This window comes from Hirundo rustica, chromosome 3 (assembly GCF_015227805.2).
Source record: "Hirundo rustica isolate bHirRus1 chromosome 3, bHirRus1.pri.v3, whole genome shotgun sequence".
Lineage (NCBI taxonomy): Eukaryota > Metazoa > Chordata > Aves > Passeriformes > Hirundinidae > Hirundo > Hirundo rustica.
In genome coordinates, this window is record NC_053452.1 from 22,539,407 (window position 1) to 22,562,675 (window position 23,269).

Consider the following 23,269-nt stretch of genomic DNA (forward strand, 5'->3'; position numbering starts at 1 on the left):
GATCTGCAGTTTTATGTACTCCAGCAACAACTGCTGGCTGGAGAGCAATGAAAGATTTCAGCAAAATGAGCTGACAAACCCTTGTTCTAGCAGTTTTATTTTCAGAGCAGTGCTTACAAGAAACAAAATACAATGAAGTTCTTAAGGGTGGTGTGTTATTTCTTATCATACTTTATAAGCTGTAAAAACAGTAAGGAAGGGGCAGGTTATTTTATTGTGCACCCTATTTCAATTTTGATGCTAGAAGTTTACAGCTACGCTCTTTTTCCCTCCCCATCCTTAAAAGAAAACTCTTGCCACTGAACTAAATGGAGGGGGAAAAAATCCTCTTGTTTTATACAGGGGTAGAAAAAGCTAAGTCCTGGGCTTTTTCCTCAGAAAGTGTTCCTGTTCCTCTCTTAAAAATAATTGCTAACATATTATTGTAATAGTTGTAATCCACTGGAGGTGAAGGTATGTCTGTAAGGAAATACGAGCTCTCCTCTGCAATGACTCACTTTAACTTGTAAAGGAGTCTAAAAAGCCAGAAGTTGTACAGTTCATGTCTTGTGCAAGCCTTCAAGCTTTGACATAGGTGTCAGTATTTTCTGTACAAGACAAATTGAGCCCTAGGTCTTTGCTGTGATGAATCCTCATCTGCCAGGAGCAGTGATGGACCTGCAGGTGAACTGGTTGACAGAACACTGGTGGTGTTGCTGTAAAATGTACAGAATTCATCACCCCATTTCCTCTCTCTCAGTTAAGCCACTGCAAATAAAAATGATGCAAGAAAAAAGGAAACACATACTAAACCACAATGGAAAAAGTAGGGCTTTTCCTAATTTATCAGATTAAGCGAAACTGTTTGGGCAAAAGTACATATCACAAACGTACTGAACCCATTTAACTGTACCAGTGGAATCAAGAGGGGCCAAGACCACTTTATTTACTTTATTAAGATCCACACCAACATCCCTAAAGGAAAAAAAAAAAAAAGGCCGTTTTTGCACACAAGCCATCAAAAGGCATAACCTTTAAGAAACTATGGATGCTTCCTTAAAAAAAAAAAAAAAAAAAAAAAAAAAGACAATTGTAGATATGTGTAGATATGAAGCTAGGCCTAAGTGTGTTTGTCATTCCAATTATAGGACAGAACTGTGCTCATACTCTACCGCTTTTCAAAGCACTCCTGAAGGTTTCCATAACAAGGCTTTTTAAATAAAGGTTTGAAGGATTGCATAGATTCAAAGGCTCAGTGGTCCTCTAATTCCTTTTTGATCTCCGAAATGTATGGATGATCTTTCCCATGTGCTACTTCCATGATAGCAATTGCCTATGAAAAGAAAAAAAAAATATTCACACAATTGATTCATATATAACACCAGGCTATAAATACTCTCTTTAGAGGTTTGAAGCAGTCTGACACCTCTAGCTACTTTTTTGTCCCCTTGTAGTCATAAACCCAGTAGGAAATAAAATGAAATTCAAAACTAAGTAATAAAGGTTTTATATTCAGAGAATTCATCTTTGATCTTAAAGGAGCCCAAAGCACCTTTCAAAATTATATTCCTGACAAAACTACTTTGAATGCAACCAGCTCCAGGACAGAAAACTGCAAGTGCGGTGGGTAATATTCCAGCAGAGGACTTAGCCAGAGCTAAGCGAGCTCTGCTCCTACCAATTTATCCTTGAGCTGTCACACACATGAAGGCCTAGTGCAGGAGTAATGCTGAAACTTGAATTTGTAAAGCCTCTGCTCCTTCCAGGGGCTGCCAATGCTTTAGGAAGGAAGCAACTTCTTAGGCAAAAGTGAGATCCCGTAAGATTGGGACAGACGCTGCTGTGCCCAGCTCCCTGGTGTTTCACCTGCAGCCTGCTCCAGGCCTGAGAGGGAACGCTGCAGGCAGCCAAAGCCCTGACTGGCACCTTTCCTGCCCTGGAGAGTGTGCAGGGGCAAGATTTCCACCTGAGAAAAGATATGATAAAAGGCAGCACTAGACAGGACTGAGAAAAAAGTTCAGTGTAAGGCTGAGAATGTTTAAAGACCAACAGTGCTAAGACAGAGCAAGGAATTGCAGTATCCTGGCCTTCTGAGCATTAGTCTTTTCATTCTTGGGAAACTTTTATGGTACCACAAGGGCTTTTGGTTCCATCTCAGCAGCGAGAAATGACTCCACCCCTCCTCCTGCCCAAAAAAAGAAAGGAGGATCTCCTGGACAAGCTGCTCGTGAACTGACAGGGAACAATGGGTTTGCTTTTCCACTAAATCTCAAACATCAAAGGCTGTTCCTGTAGACAGCTTTTGGAAGTGAGTCATTAGAAAATGTTTGTGTTAGGAAACTAACTGTGCCAACAAATTCACCTCACAGTTCCCTACCCCCATCCCATGCTCTTACTGGCACAATTCCCATTTCTACCCAAGGGTTTAACAGCACAGTGAAGGAAAACCTACACCAATTTCAAACTAGGTAACAGTTAAATTTTGAAGTATATATTCGTCTAGCATCCTTCACCATGGTTGGATGGCGCTGTTATTTGCCAGCTAAAAACTTGCCAGCATCTAAAAAGCAAGAAGAAATGAATACATGGTGACATTCCACGCTGAGTCATTATATGCTACAGTAGTCGCTGATGCTTAAGAAACTAAAATAAATTTCTGTCCAACAACAATAGGGGAAAATAGTCAAGAAACATAGTATAGACTAATAAGAAATAGCAGAATAAAAAAACTAAAGAATAAGCCACAGACTAATAAGAAGGGGTGAAGAAAAACAAAACCAAAATGCTGTATTTCCCAATTTCAGCAATACCAAATGCACTGAATTCCCTTCAGCTATGTAAAAATCAATTGGTTCCAGAACAAATAACCACCAAAAGCATGCCTAGTTTAAGTTGGATATAGAAATCACAGACTTCAGTGAAACACTATATGCCTTTTATCAGAGCCAAGCATTTTTCCTGTCCTTACCCAGCAAATGAGGGGAAGATAGGGCTCTGCTTCATTTACACTGGTGCAGCTCTAGCTCGGAGAAGAACTCAGAGCGAATGTTTAAGCATAATTCTCACTCCATTTGCTGCAGTATGAGCCCACTGTGAAGAGGCACCCAAGAGCAGACCCATCCTCCCTCTCTAGAAAACCCAAATCTGAGCCAAAAATCCAGTGACCAAATATATAAACACATGGTGCATTTCCTACCCCACCAGGCTCACTGACAGAGAAGAACACGGTCTTTCAACAACCCCATGGCTGAACTAGTGTTATTAATGGAGAAAGCAGGCAATAAATACCCTCTTCAGGGCTTTAACTCCAGCCGTCCTGTTCTTCAGTGCCATGTACAGTCTCCCTAATTTCAGCCACATGGAGGCAACATTCAGCGAGTAGGAGGGGTAATGTTTGCTGCAAGAGAGAAAGAAATTCAGCTTCATCAACTCTGGCAGTTTCATAGCATTTTCCCAGTTCTGTCCCCCTCTCATGGGGCAAGGAGCTGCCTCTTGTTGCCCCTGCCCATTCAGCGCTCATCGCCTCGGCCGTGGCTGCCAAGAGCCAGTGCCAATTGTGTCTGGGACAGGGACGCCTGTCAGCTGGGAATTGGACTGAAACTACCATATGCCTCTGAACAGCTGTCAGATGGCAAGGACTTTCTGCCACTAGTTTTAATCTAGCCAGCAACAGAGAGAGCCTGCATTGTTATGAGTTTCTGGAGCCACCCTGCAGCCGCAGCAGTAGCTCGGTGTGCTCCACAATGGCTGGTGGGCTGGAAAGCGAGGGGCCCTCGGCAGCGCGCAGGGCGCACGCGGCAGTGTGCGCTCGCAGGCACCGAGCGGGCACGGCGCGCCTCGGCAGAGCTGACCCGGAATGCCAGGCTCAGAGCCAGAGGAGCTGGGCAAGTCCCAGGGAAGATAAATAGTACTGAGCCCCCAGGGGGGGAATGTTGGCTCCTTCTTTGTATCACTGCTCTCTGCCAAGCGATCTGTGACTTTATGTTGGCATCTGTTCCAAAGGGAGAGCTTTTCTTGCGCTCCCCCCAGCTGGCAAGAAAGTCACATCTCAAGATGAGAATCTGTTCGGGAGATTCACGGCAGGACCAGACACAGCCAGCGTTACTGGCTGGCTCTAACCACCTACTGCAAAAACAGAGAATTTTACAGTATTCATATTTGCTGCAGAGGCTGGGTGTTGCCTTTCCCCACGCAGAGCTTCAGCCTGGGCATTCTCCCACACTCCAGCTCCAGGATAGCGGGATGAGGGACATGGGGCACCCCCAGCTCTGAGCACAGGAGCTGAGTTCGGCTCCAGCTCCCTCTGCTGCTCGGCCCCAGCCCTGGGACACGGCTCTGCTCTCCTGCAGCCGTGCCGCCCACTGTGCTCCTGCAGAGAGAGAGGACTGGGAGACTGCGGGAGGCTGACAAGCAACACAGGCTTTGCCTCCATTACCTTGTAAAAGCACCAGCTGCAGATGCAGTTTGAAGCCCTTCTTTAGTAAAAAATTACAGTGTTTTGGAAATCAGTATTTATCCAGCTAAGCAGAATTAGCACAGCACCCAAGGTGGCACAAAATTATTTCGAGAACCCAAAGCAAGGATTTCAAAGTCAGTCCTGCTATATATTCCAGACCACATTCTGATCACAACAAACACTGTCCTGGCATAGAATTATTCCTTTCTGAGTAATGCTATCGTGGGTAAAATGTTTATACCGTATATACTGAGAGAAGTGATCTCTGCACAAACTTGTCTTAATTGTTCAGAGCATAATTAGAGCATTAAAAAATAAAAGAGTCTCTCATATTTACCTGTAGGGTCTGATAATCTTTTGCCCATAACACAGCGCACCTTCCCAGTCCTGCACATAGAGACAGACACCCATGGCCTGGTACATCATATGTAACATATAAACATTACTGTCTTCAAACACTGCACCCATCTTCTCCAGGCTGAGTTCACAGATCTCCAGTAATTCACTAGGGGGTAGGAAGAAGTCAAGGAATGCAATGAATCGATGGCCTCTCATTATACAACTACCTGATAATGCCTTCAGACAAAGAGGACAGAGAGAAGTTTAATTTCTACTGGTCACAGCATTTCTCCTGCACATACTTCTGAAGTCCAGCAGGCAAGATTTTCAGGACGCACAGCAGCGGAGTCGGGATAAGACAAAGGATATATTTGTAATGTTTGGCTCGCCTGAATTCCTCAATCACGTTCCTGGCATATTTGATCATGTTCTTTACAGTCTCTGCTGACGGAGGATCATTCAGCTTGCAGATTTCCAGTTTCTCTTTATCCTGAAGGAAACACAATGGACCTTACAAAAGCGGGTTTCAAGCCCTACAAATAAAAGTGCACCTGCTATACAAAATTTCTCTAATAAAAAGACACGAACTAATAAAAAGATGCGAACTTAAGCTCTTCAAAGAATGAAAAAACAAAGGCAGAATGTGCACCTGCAATTTTTCTCTAAAGCCTTGGCTAGAAATCCTAGGATTCCCTGGCCCTCCAGTTCATCTGCCATTCTCTACTTCCATGAAGTCCCTTTCTTTAGAAAGACTGAAGAGCTTTTCGATTTTGTGTTGCAAGTGGTTTTACATAAGAAATTTCACTGTTTCCAAGAGATCAGGGTTTAAAAGAGATTTAACCTTATTTTAAGGCTATAACAGCTAAAGTACTTTAGGCTGACTACCAAGTGATTCTCTGTGGAAAATTACATGATCTTAAATACAGAAAAGGATCTTGCAGATCTACAGAAAAAACAACATTTCCAGGTATTTTGTTATTTCTGCTGGACAGCTCCACTTACTCTTATCTCTGTATCTAATATACCATTTCAGGAAGAGTCAGCTACAATCTAGATACAATCTTATGCTGTTTAAGCTTCACATTGTTGCTAGATTTCTTTTTCTTTTATTATTTAATTTGCCAGCTGAGAGAGCTACAGGGACTCTTTCCAGAACTGAAGGAGGCTGAGTGACAGGTGTCTCCCAGAGTAGCACATCGTTGAAAATCACAGATGAAATCCTGGCTTCATTAAACTCAGTGGCAAAATTATCAGGGTAACTGTGAGGAGAAACACAACTGATATGGTATCAACAGAATAATAGCCTCAAGCAACAATACTGGGTACTATTTGGAAAAAAAAAAATCACAAGAGATGACACCATTTAGGGGAAGGAGATGATTGTCTGGTCAATGTGGGAAGCAGCTCTTAAAAGGACACCTGGTGAAAATGGGAGGAAAAATGATCTGGAACTTAAGGATTAGATTCTGCCAGACACACTGATCTTGGCTGAACTTGACAGATAAGCTACACAGAGCTCAACTCTTGTAGGACCTTCAGTGAAGGAAATCCAAATGGTTGCACAGGCACAGCTGTCTCAGTATCTGTTGGGTTTGGGTACCTTTTCCCTCCAAGAAGTGTTTTCCTTTAAAACACCTAACACCTTGTTGTCAGGAACACTGTTTCTATGATCCTTGAGGGGCGCCAGCTCTCATGTAATGAACGTAATTCTGGCCTGCACATCACAAGGGGCTGTGACCCAGGACCATGCTGCCCTTGAGGAGACCAATATGTTGCTATTGGAGAAAAGACCACTCCTCAGATTCTGCTGGGTCTCCAAACTATCCAGACACACCATACAACGTTCCCTAGAATTGACTGAAATATCCCAACCAGAAAATGCAGCACTACTCTATCCCAGATGCGCCTCAAGCAAGATTTGCTTGCTGGGAGTTGGTAGAAAGCATGAAATTACAAAAAAAAGTTCTGAGCTAAATTTGTTTGGCCAGTAGCACAGACACAGTATAATTATCTACTTTTAACAATGTTTCCATCTTTGCTTTGCAGCTCAACTTTAAATAGGCCTCCACCGGGAAAGTTCCCGATGTGTCATGATTACAGTGGAAAGAATGAGTATCAGAAAGCATTCTGGACAGAAAACACAACCACCTCCCCCCATCCCCATTATCCTACTTTCCAAAACGTAATTAAGCCAGATAGGATATTACATCTAAGGACATGGGTAGGTGCCTTGACAGCCAGAAGTATATTTCACACCAATCCCATTACCTTTTCTTTTGTAGTGCACTCCCTGCAATCACAGCTAAAGAAATAGGAGTCTCTTAAGCGGTCATTCCTGTCTTCTGTGGGATACAGCAGGTCAATATAACTGCTAAAAATCTACAAGGTTAAAACAAACAAAAACCAGCAGTTAGTGAGGAGCAGCATCACTAAACATATTTATTATACTAGCCCTGATATATGTAGTATGACAGCTACATATTCATGCAGCTTGTGGACCCCTGCAGCCACATCACCTGCCTGCTTCCTCACATTCCAAGCCCCTTGGCAGCATCAGGAATTGTCACTTGTGAATGCAACCTGACAGAGAATTGTTCCTTTCCTATTTGTTATGGAATTTCCCTCAAATACTGCTCTGGCTTGCACCCAGGACAGCAAGATTCAGGTGTGGATAAGGAAACTATCACAGCATAAATCTCAGGCTCCTGTCAGACTACAAAGAGATGCCTACTTTTCAGAAGTAAAATAATGATTTCAGGTATCCAGCCTAGGATAAATTATAGTGGCCTGGTTTTCTGGAGGCTGGAATCTCAAATTTTTCTTTCTGAAAACCTACAAAAATTGGGGCAACAGCAGTCACTAGCAGCTTTAGAAACTTGGGACAAGACCTTTAGATCTCTGAAAAGAAGAGAGGCCCAGTGCTCCAGTTCAAGGAGAATGAATATCAGATTTACTTCAGCAGCAATATTTTAAAGCAAAGAAAACCTGCTTTTGAACATTTTAAAGGCCCTTCATATACACTATTCTTAAGTTTTCCTCTATTTCAATGGTCTTCAGAAAAGAACCCCTGCAACTAGCTTTAATGCTGTGCTTTTAAAACGAGATCTGCCCCAAGAAACATGTCCTATGCACAGCACAGTTGATCATTCTGCAGACCAAGGAACAGCTTTAGCTCCATTTCCTCATTTATAGTTATTTGAAACGCTTTGCTCAGTCTTTATACTTTAAGTTTCTCTTTTCTTTAAAAGTAAAATAATGTGTAATTTCATACAGTGCACCTTCTTCTTAAGTGTAAGTGTGTCATCTCACGCTTTCCCTCACACTCCTCCCTTCTATATTTTCGAAGCATGTGGAATGCAGGAACCACATTTACAGCAAAAAAAAAAAAAAAAAACCTTTAAAATGTTGCCCTGCAATGGCTACAGGGAGCCTGAAGATGGAGACACAGGCTGGGAGACTGTACAGCGACCACACACAGCCACAGTTCTCGCTCAGAAAATTCTGAAGAGTCAAAAAAGCAAATGGGCAAAACCTGTGAGGTCCTGGAGACCTGATGCAGCTTCTAAAGCAGAATTTAACCCGAAGAAGATGCTGAGCGAGGTAAATACTCCACATCTCTACCTCTAATGATACACCTTCCCCCCAAATGCTGAAAATGTCTGGAATTCCACAAGAAAATTCTGAAGCTAGAATCAGTCCTTGTCTGTTACCACAATGCATTTGTAGTGACTGCCAGCATCACAGACAAATCATCACTGGCAAATGGCATCAAAAGAAGTTGCTCACCAGAGTCATTCACCCTTGGCTACAGCAACTAAACTCACTTTGTTCTCAAGGGGGAGCAACTATAATCCACAAAAAATAACCTCTCTACCTTTCTTCCAGGCTGCTATGACACACCTCAGAAAACAGTAGATGCTATCAAAAATCAAATCTGAGTTTATCAGCACTAACTTTGCCCCTTAAATTAACATTTACAAATGAGCCACTGAAATTCTGTGCAAACTCCATCCCCAGAGAGGATGTTCAGTATCTTCATTCCCTGCAGGTATTTGAACATCCTCCCCAAATCTGTTTAACACCTTCTTCTTTTTTTTTTTTTTTTTTTTTTTTCCTCCCTAAATTAAGTGTAGCTCTACTGTTTAAAACTCCCTACCAAATTCATTATTTGACTGAGAAAGTTTCAAGGTAAACCCAGAGCCTTACTCAATTTCACAGATTTTTATTCCTCTCTGTTCAGTTTCACTCCACCTAAAACCACACATTTGTTCTTCTGTGATTTCCCAGCAAATGCCACTGAGGTGATATGACCAAGTCCCATGTTTTGTGGATTCTCTGTCCAAACAGTAGTCAGAGGATTTATCTGTACCCATTTACCTTGTTTATTCTGGCTTCAATTTCAACACATTACTATTATACTGGGAACTATCATAGCAGTAATAATTTGCTTTGATCTTGGAATTTCAAAGCACCAGCCAAACATCAGTAAACTCAGCCTCATTTTACAGATGGGTAAACTGAGAGAGAGGCTGGCAGATACACAGTGACTGCTGCAGGTGCCCTTCCCATGTTTTACCAAAAAATAGGCTACTGCCTCCAAAAATCCCTTCAATCTTCCAGAGCCACCCTAATCTTTCCAAAGCATTTCTTGCATTTCTCTGAGAAACAAGAGATCCTTCCTTCCTGTTATTAAATTGCCATCTAATTGAAATGATCCTGAGAAGCAGAATGAATCCTGTCAGGCTGCACGAGAACAGAGCACATTCAAACACTGCATTTACCTCCTCTCCAGGCTCAATCTCTCTAACAGCTCTGACTTCAGCCAAGGTTCCCTTGTAAGTCACAATCACATTTGGGCAACAGCTATGGTTCATCAATGCAACACTGTAAAAGTAGAAAAGTAAATGTTTTCCCCAACCACCACCACAAGCAACAGGCAAAAAGTTAAGCACCACTTCACAAAATAAATAAGTCTGAAAGATTGAGTCAGTCAGTCTCTCTAAGCTGTTTTTATTCCGAGGCTTAACATGAAGGTAACCTTGGGAAAATCTGTTGTACTGTTATTTATTCTAATGATATGGAGAATGGCTGTGCTAATGAATCATTACAATTTTTAAATCCTATTACTGCAGAACTAGGCAAGTTATTATTTTCCCCTTCTTCCAGTGCTATAGGACAGCTGACAGGTATGCTCATAAAGCTTTACTATCAACACGACAGACAGACAATTTCCCTCAGAGGAGAAAGAAAAACATGTTTAACCTGAAAGGAAACAAGTAAATAGAGGAAAACAAAAGTCTTCACTGCATTGATTGCAAGTTAAGATGGGTGTTAAAATTTTAGCTGGCTTCTATTCAAATGTAAACAGCCTCCATGTTTGAAGTGGGAGGGAGGAGATCTCTCTTATACAAGCACATGACTTAGACAAAAACCTGGATGGATAGGGAAAAATCCCCTTACTACCAAGCTTGGAGAAAGTGCAGTTCACTGCTTATCTGAGATAAAATCTGTAATTTCAATTTTTTTCTCTTCCAACCTAGCAGAGTAACAACTGTCTCTTCAGTATTTTTAGCCCATAGGCATAACTGCTAAATAGGAAAGATTTGACTCTCATATCCTGAGCCTTAACAAAGGATGGTGTTTGACAATTTTCCAGAACATCCTGGTTTATTACTCTCCTCTTCCCACAATGACTCTGATCCCTGGGCATTTCAAGGCATTAATTTCCAATCTGTAGATCAGGCATATGAACTTCAGACAGACCTGCCTAAAGAAGAAGAATCTGTGAAGCATGGACTAGCTACTACTGTTCGTCTGCAGCACTTGGCAGAATCACATCCAGCTTTGAGTGGGCATCCCTAAGTTTCAGGTTACTTTGACACAGATAAGCCACGAGTAATCCAAGCCTCACCAGGAAGTCAAACTAAGCCTCAGTGCTAATACCTTCATACAGGCTGTGCAAAGATCAGGGACAGAAAATACCCTCCTCTGCTACAATATTAAGTGGGAAGGACGGATTTAAAAATGAAAGAAATGTTTCTTGGCTCTACAGAAAGCTCTAGTCCCCCGTTCATAAATTGCAGTTAACATCTGCAGTTTATCTGTAAAGCTAAGAAGCTTGTACATATTTTTTTTCCCACTGTCATAGCAAGGAGGCTCAAAGAAGCTATGGAAGGGATTTACTATTTGCCAAGGAACAAAGGTAGAAGGGATATTGTTCAGAGAGCACCAGATGAAGGATTATACCCAGCCAAAACAGGAAGTTGTGAATAGAGCAACATCACCTGCAATCCTTCTCATTTGACTTTGATAATTACTTAATGTCCCTGTCCAGAACCTGCTGCCTAAGTAAGCGTTTTCTACCAACCTGAATATAATACACAATCTAAGTTTCAAAACAAATTACATGTGCAATTTTACCAAAATTACTGGATTATTAAGAAAAACTGCTGCAAATGGTTTGCCACATTTTATAAGCCACTTCAAGATATTTAAAACAAGATAACTTAATTCTTTTGGTAGATATCTACTTCCCCTATTTGTTTTTAAATAAGATTATTTTATCTTCTAAAATATGAAAATCAACCTACTCAGGAAATATGGCTGATCCCAAATGAGAGAGTTCTTCATCTTCTATTGTGAAGCCATTACAGTTAACCTAAGAAAAAAGAGAAAGGTGCTGGGTGAGCTTCTGGTCAGCTGAGTACTCCACATGTCACATTCTCATACATCAAACACAACTGCAGAAATTTGCTTGCATTTCTCCATCCACCTCTCCAGGACTCACAGGGAGCTCCACAACATCTGGACAAGCAAAGTGAAGTCAAAGTCCCGCTCCAAAGGAATGCACAGGACACTAAAGAATTGACAGTCCAACACTTGCACCTGCTCAGGGCACACCTAGCTAATTGTTCCTTGGAGGGCTAACTAAGAGAAGTGGGGCTCCAAAAAAGCACATGAAACCTCACCCCAACAAGGGAAAAAGAGACCTCATTGGGCCATGACAAGGAAAGGGCCAAAGCAGAACCAAAAGTGCAAGGAGCAATGTGGGAAAGAAGAGCAGCAAACTCAGCCAGGCTGGGACAGTGCAGGGCTTTGATGGAGCATATGTCACAAAGACCTGCCACAATGGCACCTGTCATTAAAGACTGCACGTATCAGCTACAGCTAAAGCACATGTGAAAACCACAAATGCACTGAGAAAGACTTGAACCTCATAAAGACATAGAATAGGAGGGAACAGAAAAAGGACAGAGCATGAGAGGAAGTGTATTCCTAATTTGAACAGACACAGGATCAAAAGAACTTGTTCACAAAACTCTTACAGAATAGATTCAAGCAGGTTTTAAAACCTTCTCACTTTTGTTCTCACCCAAGTCAAAGGAATCTTACAGAAGTTTCGGCTTTTTTCATGTGGTTTGTATGACTTTAAGTGCCAAAATGCACCTCAGTCAAGTACTTTATTCCACTTCCACTTCAAATCACACACAAAGAGAACCCTCGCCACATTCACCATTATCTCCCTACAAACATGAAAAAAGCACCAGTAACGCACTAAAACAACTACTCACTAAGACAACATGGCCAAGTCCACTCAAAGCTGGAAAGGGCACAGGAACAGTCAACTGAGTATAGCCCAGTATTTGTTTTGGAAAGGGTAAGGGTTGACAACAAATACTACCAACAATAATCACAGAACCAGAAGGTTCTGTCAGAAGGGACTGTAAAGATTGAGTTCCAATCTCCTGGTTTTTCTCCAATTCCCAGAGGCAGGAACACCTTCTACTAGACCAGGCTGCTCACCAAGCAAAGTGATATGCCCCCACAAGCTGGAATGCAGCCTGGACTGGCTTTTAGAAACACACAAAGACCCAAAGCCACTCCTCAGGTATGAACTGTTCAGGGTGAGTTCACAATTAAGGCAAGTATCCTGATTCACTCATCAGTATCTCTGCTATCTTTGCTTGATCTTTATCCTGTTATTTTTATCAATATAGCACCCAAAGGTTCTCAGTCTCCCAAGATGGGCATGCTACTGCACTGGCCAATTTAAGGGCACACCTGAACCAAAACCAAAATGTAATTACTGAATGCAAAAACAATAGAGGGAAAGATAATATCAACAGCGAGTAAGAGCATAAGGCTACAAAGGCTGACAAAGCTTGATGGCTCCGAACCACAGGGAAATATTTAAAAATATCTAGTGAGTTATCAACTCCCTGCCACTAAGCCAGAGACAACAGTCTTTGTGAAAGTATCATATTAGAAATGACACAAGAGGAGGGATTAGAAGGGATGAGATATCACTGATTTCACCAGATGAACGCCTGACTAAAAACAGGCAAAGTGGAGGGAGTAAGGAGACAAGAGCAATAAAACTGGAGGTCAAAGTTGTTCCCAATGGTGGAAAAGAGAATGTGCAAAGGAAGCCATGAAATGCAAGGTCTTCAAGGAAAGGGTGAGATGCTGGAACTTGAGGCAAGAAAGAAACTGTTCGAACAGTATGACAAGGTGAGACTGAGGAAGAAAAGCTCCAGCCTCAAGAGCTATATTCCATGGGGACAAAAGAGAGTAGAACGATGCCAACAGCTGGAGACGACAGCAGTGAAAGGCAAGGACTTTGGACAAAAGGACCACTCAAAAGGACCACTTACACTTTAGCTGTGTAAGGAAGAGCAACAGGCAAAGCTCATTCACAGCAGTGAGAAGGAATCAGAGGTATTCAAGGCCCAAATGACTGCCCTGAGCCACAGGGAGAAACAATGGGGAAGGAAGGAGCAAAATACACTGCATGAGGCAGACTAAGTGTTGAAGGAAAACAAAGGAGCAGCAGCATATCCATACTACTGGTTTTAGGTCAAGCTAACAATTATTAGGAAACATGTTTGTACAGCTCAAGTACAAGCATACCTCCCTTTCTCCTGGAAAGATTTATGTTGGGACCAACACCTCGGAAGGCTGCATTCTGTAAAATACTTCTGAGAAGTATCCAGATGACTTCTGGAGATTTTAGTTCAAAAAATTCTAATGTCCACAGTGGCAGAGAGTTACCTGATGATCAGGATGAGCTTAAGGTAATACCTATGAGTGACACCCATCGAGAAGACTGGATGGAATATGAGATCTGGGAGTCAGCAGCTCACAGAAGTCAGTTAAAGTACCACAATCTGGTGGAGCTGCTCTTGGACAGGACATGAAACAAAGTCATCATAGCCAAAATAATGAAATCTTTGAGGAATTCTGGCTACATTCTTACAAAAATATTCAGAAATACCACAAGAAATTGGTTGTATTAACATCTTCAAAGTATCCCTCTGACAAATATAAATTTTAAAGTCTTCAAAAGAGAAAAATCCCCTTGTCATTGAAAGTAAATGTGTAATTAGAAACAACACAAGGGATGATAAGCAGATGCTAAATAACCTAAAGAATCACTCCCCTACAGAATAAGAGTACCTCTGTATTAAGGAAATAGTAACTGTGCCTCCTTGTTAGATGCCCAGCTCTACCAAATAGGAAATTTGCATCTCAGCTTTCATCACAGAAGTCAACACTGCCCCCATCTCAAGATACTATTTTACTCAGAAACTTAAGTACAAAACTACCTTATATTGAAGCAAAAGAGAAAAAAGAAGAAACTGGATCTTTCAGTATTCCACTGGTGTATTATTCCATCCACTACAATACATTCAATTCAGATGCATATGAAAAGTAGGTGAGAAAAAAGAAGTGACATATCAGAAGTTATCTAACAAGACATCCTGTCTTTCCTTCATCTCTCCAGATGCCCAAACCACCTGACTACATTTAAAAGCCACACACCAGATAAAAGTTTTAGACTGCGCTTTCTGCTGCTCTTTCTATGTCTCTGAAGTTTACTCCCTGTGAAGGTCAAACACAATGATGACCTGACCAGCAAGGATTTCCACAAGTCTGAAGCCCGAATGAAGGATTTGCCTCTGTGGGGTCTCAGGCCAGCAGCCTTCCATGTTAGTTCAACAACAGCCACGCTATTTTTGGCACACAAGAAGCTTAATTTTAACGAAGTTTATTAAAGATTGTTCTCCCTTTTCTTCAGTGTGAAAATCTGCAGACAAGTATCTCTCCCCTCAGGATGGAAGTGGGGCACATCCAGCCACTACTGCTCAATGAAGCAGATCTCCATCAAATATAGTCACCTGTCCCTAAGACAGGCAAAGAGCTACCCTTTCCATCACCATCAACATTCTCCCCGTTTCAGAAAGACTAAACTCCTACAGCACCATCCACCTAAGCAGCCTGTGCTCTAGCCAACTTACTTGTGCAAAGAGAACTACAAGGGCATCATTGTCAGGGTAGTCCAAGTGCTTTGAGTAAAAGTGATGAAGGGCAGCAATGTCGTTCTGAATCAGCTCTCTCTTTTCATTGTCTAGTTTGTCAAGGTCTGTGGACAAAAAATACATTCCATTTCAGTAACAGGAAAACCCCTCCAGGTACACTTAGGTTCGAAGAGGCCCAGACTTTAACAGAAACCCCTGAGGGACAAGCCACTTGGAAGTACTGCAAGAAGCGTCTGTTCTTCCACAAACATAACATTGCCTCTGCTAAAGCCACACGTGCGCTACAAGAACACAGAATCACAGAATCACTAGGTTGGAAGAGACCTTCAAGATCATCGAGCCCAGCCCATGCCCAACATGAAGGATTAAAAAGCATTTTCTGACATCTTTAGGCTAGCAGATAATTGGACACAGACTTTACTTTCTTGGGAGAAGGGTTGCAGTCTTTAAAGTGCATTTGTTAACTCTAGCAAACAGCCCAGCCAGCCCTGGCCCTCTGGAAGCCCATCAAACTGGGGAGAGCTGTCCTCAGCAGTCTGACATGACCTCATGAGCTACATGGTCCCACCTACTGTGGTGTGAACTCAAAGTAAACATCCCTCACCTGAAAGCATGCCTCATATAATGAAACTTTCTCATACAGACCTATTCCTTATCAGCACAACCCAGCCCAAACTGCTGCTAAGGCCACTTATCCCTGCTGCCTTTAAAAGATGTGATCTTTCCTAGCACAGAAACCCTAACTATTTGTGGCCACATGTCATAAGGATCTGGCAACAACCCTGGGGCTGGTTACAGGGGTTCCCTATGCAGCAAGAGGAAAATAACATGAGGGTGCCCAGGAATGCAACCCACCTGACATACTGCAGGTACCTGCTTCAGGAGACAGCAAACAGTACCTGAAAGTGCCCATATCTCCACGGGCTGGGGGGTGACCACCAACAGAGATGTGCTTAGGCTAGAGACATCTACTAATAGGAGACTGTAGGAACATCAGCAGGCATGTCCTGGCACACCTGTCAACTGTATCCCACTATGGGTTTCTTCAGAGATTTACTCTCAGGCCCATGACAAGTTCTAGTCAAAGCCATAGCCACTGAGCCTTTCCCTACCTGAGCAATGCAGAGTAAGCTAGATGATCAACATATACTCCTGGTCCCCTCTCTCATCAAGAGCAGAGTGGAAGATTTTTCCTAGTCCACTCTCTCACAGTGGCATTGTTACTAGTTCTCTCCTGCTCTCTCCAACTCAAAACAATAATGGAAAGAAAAGACTGCACAACAGTGGAAGAAGGAGGAAATTTTTTGTAAGAGCAAATGTGAATGATGGAGTCACAAAAAACACTGAGGAAAATGAAATGGGACCATTTGATGAGATTTAAGACAAATCAGAAATAAGAAATTCTGAGCTTCCAACTGACAGCCAGGTGCCTTTTCCTGCCCTGTGTATGGTGTCGCAAAGCGTAAGACAACTGATAAAGGTGTGCTAAGCAGTGAGGTGAGTCAAAAAGACAGCAGGAACAGGGGTGCCTGCTAACAAAACAAAGGCTTCTAGAGGACAACACGCATAAGACTGTGACACTGGGACACTGCAACAGAAAAAAACATTTCAGCTTTTTATCTCCCAAATTAATAAATTATTGAAGACAAGCTGCAACGCAGAAGAATACACAGAAATTACTTCAGCACTTACCCATTCTCCTCAACCTCAGTCCTGTCAACTTACCTGTAGAACTATCCTTGCCCTAAGCAAAGTTAAACTTTGGCATTTTCCCCCCCTTGTTGCCCCAGTTGTCCCAAAAGCTGGAGCTTTTGCTCAGGAAGCAAGTAAGACTACTATGCCTGGTTGCTCTGCTACCTCAATTCCTAGCAATGAGTACATTTATTCAGCATTTTGTAAAAGGTTTTGGAAGCCATCAGAGTGAGTAATGTGAATATACAACTCATTGCCTCTGTGTATTTTATGTTCAGCACCAAGAAAGAAAACAACAGACTGGTGAGAACTGTGCCAGGATGGTTACTAATGGTCAGTTTCTAACTCAGCCTTATGGATGTAAACAGCAGCTTTCCAGTTAAAAGCAAGCCATTGCCTTATCTCCTTCTTCGGATTATTTTAGAGCATTTAGGACATGGAATCATATATAACATGTCAGATTTGACTGGCAGTGACAGATACTGAAGCACAGTCCAGAGGGTTCTGCAATTAGCCCCTTAGTCACTGTCACCATCAAGCAACTCTGCTGTCTCTGATTTTATGCCTCCTGGTAACAAATACCAGCTATTTTAATTTTACAACACTACAATTCTCAAAAGACACTAGAACACCAGAGAAGGAAGAGATGGATGTATGCTACATAATTAACTCTGTCTAGGTTTTCATCCTTGTTTCACAGCTCCCACAAACAGCCAAGAAAAAAAAGGAAGAAGAGTACTGCACTTTCAAAAAAATGAGGAACTAAAATTCTGTTTGTTTACTCCTTTCCTCCAGCAGGAGTGGGGCGTTCTGAATGGTGTTGATGAAGGGGAGCCATGGGGAAACAAATCATTAATATAGTTAAGTCAAAACCTCTGTTTACCTGCAAGACTTTTTTTACTTACGTGATTCAAACTCTTTTACAGCAAGCAGCTTCTCTGACTGTGTTCTTTCAGGGTGAGTTTTCTAACAACAAGAGGAAAAAAATAAGATTTTCATGTTTCACTTCAGCCACTTTGTGTACTCGTTCAGAATTTTGGAACTCCTACTTGTAAGACAAACCCAAATCCACAGTCTATGGAATTTCTAAGAGTTGATGAACAGCAATTAATTAAATTGACTGCCCTAAGTAAAGGCATAGAAATATTCTCTCCACACCAAATTAGGCAGCCAAAGATGAACTCCTATCAAATTTATATACATAAACTGAATAGTATTTTAAATATGTCATTTGCTTTGTTCTAGACACCCAGAAAGCTGCTAACAATAGCAAGCAGGCAGGAGACAGGCTTTGCTTTGAGGAAAGTGAATAAACTGACTGTTGACAGAGTTCAAAAGCAATGCTCCACTGCTGGCCTTAGGCCACTTCTTTGTAATCTTGGCCATTAAATATGGCTTTGCAGGTGGCCCAGCAGCTGAGGTTCAGGGACTGTGGTTTGCATATTTAGCTTTTATATGACATATAGGGTTCACCCCCCTCCCTGTAAGCGATAAAAGCAGAAATTTACTCCAATGACTTTTTGTCATTAAACATTCGATTTTGTTTGTGGATCACCACCAAACCACGCTGTAATTAAGTCACACACACATACATTCACGCACACACATCTACACACACAGCAAGGATGCAGCTACCTTCCCAGCAGGCCACCAAAATCCTCCCTACATACAGGATCCAGGTTGCCCTTGTCACATAAGCAGACCTCAATCACAAAAATATGCTTCAAAGAGGATTTGTTTTTGCAGAGAGAGTTTAGAGCTCTACAAAGATACACAGCACAATAACCTTGAAACTCATGAATCCCCTCCCTGTAAGCACTCGTGTTAGTCTCAGTATCCATATAGTTAAGGAACACTGAAACGGAGGTTGACATTGCAATCTTTCCTTACTCACAACATTCTTTTTCTCTAAAGACCAAGGGTCTGAGATTTCTCTCTCAAACTTGGATTTTCACCAGCTAACTCATTATCATAAGTGTTTATACCTGAATGCCTCAGAGGTGTTTTTGACTCACAAATGTACTGGGAGTTATATGTTACACAATGCTATGCAACTGTAGCTGAAAAATACAATTGTTTCATAAAGGTATCAGTGCCTGCAATCAGTTAACTCTAGAAGCATTCCCTGGAATTTAAGCCCAAATACCAAATCCCGTTCTGTCTCTTCATCAGTGGGGCCTTGGTGCTTGCCCACACGTGTAACTAAGACCTCAAATCTACCAGAAGAGAGGCTGAAACACTAATGTGAAACTATCAGTAAACGCTTCCAGGCTCCGTTCAGCAGTAGCTTGGCCATAGGTTATAGCTGAAGACCTCACTAGCCTTCCACTAGCTTCCCACAAAAGTCTCCAGCTAGACTGTGCTGGTCCTGACCCTGCTGCAGTGATGGTCAGCTCATTCAGCTGCTGGAGCTCTGTGCTACACCTGTCTGTACACAGCAAACTTGTGTGGTGTGTGTGTGCTTTGCAGGGACAGTTACTGTCGGTCAATTTTCATTTTCCTGCCTTCCCTGGCACCCGGAGCAGGAGCAAACCTCCCAAGCCTTGCTTTCTGCTCACCTGTTTGGCAAGGATCCTTGCTGTTAGCCTCACAGTCTCTGAGGGATGCCAGTTCTGCCCAAAAGTGCACATGGAGGCACATTCCAGCTTGTGCATTGGCCAATCTTCCTTCTGAAAACATAGAAAAAAAAAAAAATAAATAAAAATAAAAAAAAAAAAGTGCCATAGAGATAAAGCTATGAGAAAGGGGATGAAGCAAGTCCTGCCAGATCCCAGAGGTCAAGTGAAATGTGTTTCCTTTAAAAAATAAGGTGGTGCTCACTAAATCTGAACAAAAGCTTGAGTCACATTTAAGGGGTACAACTCTTAAAACTCTCCTGCTTTTTTCAAACAAATTCAGGATGGATGCGCTGAGGTCAGAACATCGTCATTTACTCAATGGAAAAAAGTATTAAATGATGAAGAAGCAAAAAGACAACATGATTTATAAATCACCAGTTTTCTTATTGTTTAGATCAAGCATGTGAGGAGGCAGTAGGTCTGAGCTTGATGACTTTATTGGGTTCATTTCCATTTAATACCTTGGCCCCTCATTATGAGGTGACCCTGGTGTAATCAGGAGTAATGTGTCTGAAGTCAATGGATTCACAATCACTAAGAATCATTTGACTGTAAGGTCAAACCCAGACATTCTGATGGAATTATCAGATTTTTTTTCCTTAAATGTTGAAGAATAAAAGTACAGCTAGACAATGAAAACACACTAATGCGGACAAACATTTTAGTTAAATGTGTAGAATATAGTTTAAGTAATGTATACCATATTCCTAGCTGAACAGACAATAACAACATTCAGGAGTGATGGCACAAGGCATTCACTGACTTCTGTCAGTCTACAAAGTGTACCAAGGCCACAGAATCTTCCAAAGAATAGCACAGAATCACATATTAACAATCTGCACTAGCAAAGGCTGTCCTCAGACTGCATCAAATTTCATTTTATTAATTCATTTCAACATGGAAATTTTCAAGCAACGCAGTTATTTATTGCTACATGTCATCCCAAACACACATTTATAGCACTATGTTAGAACATACCTGTAGTGTTCTGTCTGCACAGGGAGCACCAAATGTTTTCATACCAGATTCCAACTGGTGGAAAACACTCGCAGAGAAAAAAACCCACAACAAATTCCACAACTCTGTAAGTGAAAACCTGAAAACCTTTTAGCACCTTCCAGAATGTTCTTAAATCCCATTACCGGGATTCACTCGGTATGACAGACCCTGTGTTGGCCCACTCACCCCCAAGTTTTAAAAATAATTCTAAAAACCCATCAATACGGCCCATCACAGTGACTGAGGGGCACAGAAGGAACAATTTCCCACAGCTGCCTGACCACTAAAGGCAAGAGCCATTTGAAACACTAGAGAGGACACACAGGACTGGAAGACACGCTACAGGTGTACTGGGAGATGGATTCCTTGTGGGAACCACGGCTGTAGGCTACATACAACAACCCAAAGCAGTAAACAGTCAGGGGAATCAGGACCCTCAGTGCCTCCTGCCTCGGCTGGTCAGCTTATTCACAGGTTTTGCAGACCAAACCAAAAGCTGAGATTACTAATTTCAGAGTTACTGCACCAAAAATTCTTCCATTGAAAACAGTTATTTTAACTGTCCTGGGCATAGACAGCTTTAGGAGGTACTTTTATTAGGAAAAGAAAGGTTAACACCTGCCCCAGCCCTGGGTAGGATTTGAAACAGTGCAAGGGTATTCAACCCCTCACAATGTCAACTTTGCTCTCCTTGATATCTCAGTATGGTACTTCCAAAAAAACCTACATGCAGGCTGCTTGAAATAAGCTCCAGTGTAAATATTCTAAGAGGATGTGGCAATACAGACCAGAACCAAAATAGTATATTACACTGTAATCATGTCATGTGAAATTACACTCTCGACTCTCCTACAGCTGTCACACTATAAAATACATCCCCAGAGGGACCCATTTCCTAAGTATGCCCCAAAACCTTTTCTGGAAAATTCCTGACAGCCTTTGCTTAGGAATCGACAGGCTAAAGGCTAAAAAGAGACAGAGGGAAATCTTGTCTCTCACCTCTTCTTGCTTACCCAGGACACCTACTAATGTTAGCATGATTGCTCAAAAAGTGAAGGCGCTGAAGCTTTGCAGAGCTCTCATCTATACACACCCATTAAATAAACAGGAGAAATTACCTGATAAAACAAAAAATCAAAATGCAAAATCACGTGCCTGTCGCAAAGCAGTGTTTTTTTAAAAAAAATCCATTTGTCCCTTTATTCTTTACACATCGTTAATTAAAATCTTTCCCCAGGCAGAATCATACTGAGTTATATGAACTGGTAGGGAGGTTAAAGAGACAAGATACAGCTGAATTGTGCAAAATGAGATGAAAGCCTGAAACACCACAAAAAAAAAAAAAAAAAGAGAATTCTGATGACTGAGTAATACCTGGGATAGAAACACCATGACAGCAGCTTTCCCTGCGATCACAGCAGGACTGTATTTTGCATTCTTTTCCACATTTTCCTCCAAGTAGTTTGAATTATAACAAGTAGCATTGTTCTAGCTGAATCCCTAATGCTACATTAATGATATTTTCTTCCTATTTTCCACAATATTTTTCCCTTCATTTAGGAGTGACAACATTTTTGGAAGGGAAGTTCTTTAAAGCTTATGCCTTTTACATCAAAGCATGGAAACACTCCTCTTTACCAAGTTCTTCAAAAAGATTCTGCCGTCCAGGACTACTGGATTGATTCCCAGAACACAGTCTTATACCTCACCACAGGAGAAAAACAACAAGTAACAAAATATAATATTAAAAAAAATAAGACTCAAGACAAAACAAATGTCCCATACCTCCTTACCTCCTTTTTCACATGGACTTTTTCAATACTAAATAAAAACTCTGTTCTATTTCACTCAATTAAAAAGAAACACACACAAAATACCAGACAGAAATGATGGGCAAGCCAGTGCAGGGGTTAAGCTCACTTCTTTAAAATCTTAAGGCCCAATTGTGATCAAATGGTATCCAACTCTTTAACTGAATTTCAGTGAGGCAGCTTCTGACATCTGATATTATTGGTAAAGTTCTCTGATACAGCCTTTCAACAAGCAGTGAAGGCAGAAGTTTTACATATCTCCACAGCCATCCCTCCCTATCATCATTTCCTAAATGCTGGGCTATAGAGGGTATCTGACTTTCATGGGTTAACATTTAACATGTTCACAGGAGACATTTACCAAACAAAAAAACATGGGGGAAGTTTTTGTGTATGGAGACAGACACAATCTTGGAACGTGTCAAAATCCTTTTGTGCAGAATCATTAGAGCAAAAAAATCTTCCATTTTTTTTTCTACAGCTCAACAAAGAGGAGCAGGCAATTTCTACAAGGTCCCATTTAAAACGCACCTGCTTAATGCTAATTACAGGTGTGCAACTACATTTTCAGGCTTATTAGCTGGTTAAAAATACCTGTTTCACTGTCTACAGCAATACCAACTACAGCAGCCTTTAACATGACATGTTAAGAAAAACCCATAAATTGTTAAAAATATATTTCAAATGCTGAAAATCACCACAGGAGCATCTTCTGCACACTGGCTAGCTGATCTCCACTCTGTCTGGGATAAATGATAGCCAGGTGTAATAACAGCAAGAGGATTTCCAGTAGCCAGTTCAAGTTCACCAGTTCCAAAATTGCAACCACATAACCAACCCTCAAAACATTTCTCTTCAGTATGTTTCAGCAACTAATTTCTAAAGAGAAAAAATGAGCATAGGTCTCCTCCTGCTTGACAAAATTTATTACAGTTAAAGAACTCAAGACCTGAACAGCTGCAGATGGGGGCTGAGAGCCACTATAATAATAACAGGCTTGTGCTCCAAGGAGGTGAAACTGGAGAGTGGGACGGTGTGAATCTGCTGGAAATCACA

General features: G+C 41.6%; 1 protein-coding gene across 1 annotated transcript in view; it reads right to left on the reverse strand.

Annotated features, from left to right (window-relative positions):
• Positions 1–81: 81 nt before the first annotated feature.
• The window catches only part of SMYD2 (SET and MYND domain containing 2), a 29,139-nt gene continuing 5,951 nt past the window's right edge, over positions 82–23,269 (reverse strand). Inside the window, exons 3-12 of the mRNA XM_040059785.2 lie at positions 19,344–19,454; positions 17,691–17,751; positions 15,073–15,197; positions 11,365–11,432; positions 9,556–9,658; positions 7,043–7,153; positions 5,144–5,264; positions 4,773–4,947; positions 3,268–3,376; positions 82–1,312 (exon numbers count right to left, since the gene is read on the reverse strand). Of these exons, the coding sequence (XP_039915719.1) occupies positions 1,232–1,312; positions 3,268–3,376; positions 4,773–4,947; positions 5,144–5,264; positions 7,043–7,153; positions 9,556–9,658; positions 11,365–11,432; positions 15,073–15,197; positions 17,691–17,751; positions 19,344–19,454 (1,065 nt within the window). The 3' untranslated portion in view covers positions 82–1,231. The remainder of the gene's footprint in view (positions 1,313–3,267; positions 3,377–4,772; positions 4,948–5,143; positions 5,265–7,042; positions 7,154–9,555; positions 9,659–11,364; positions 11,433–15,072; positions 15,198–17,690; positions 17,752–19,343; positions 19,455–23,269) is intronic.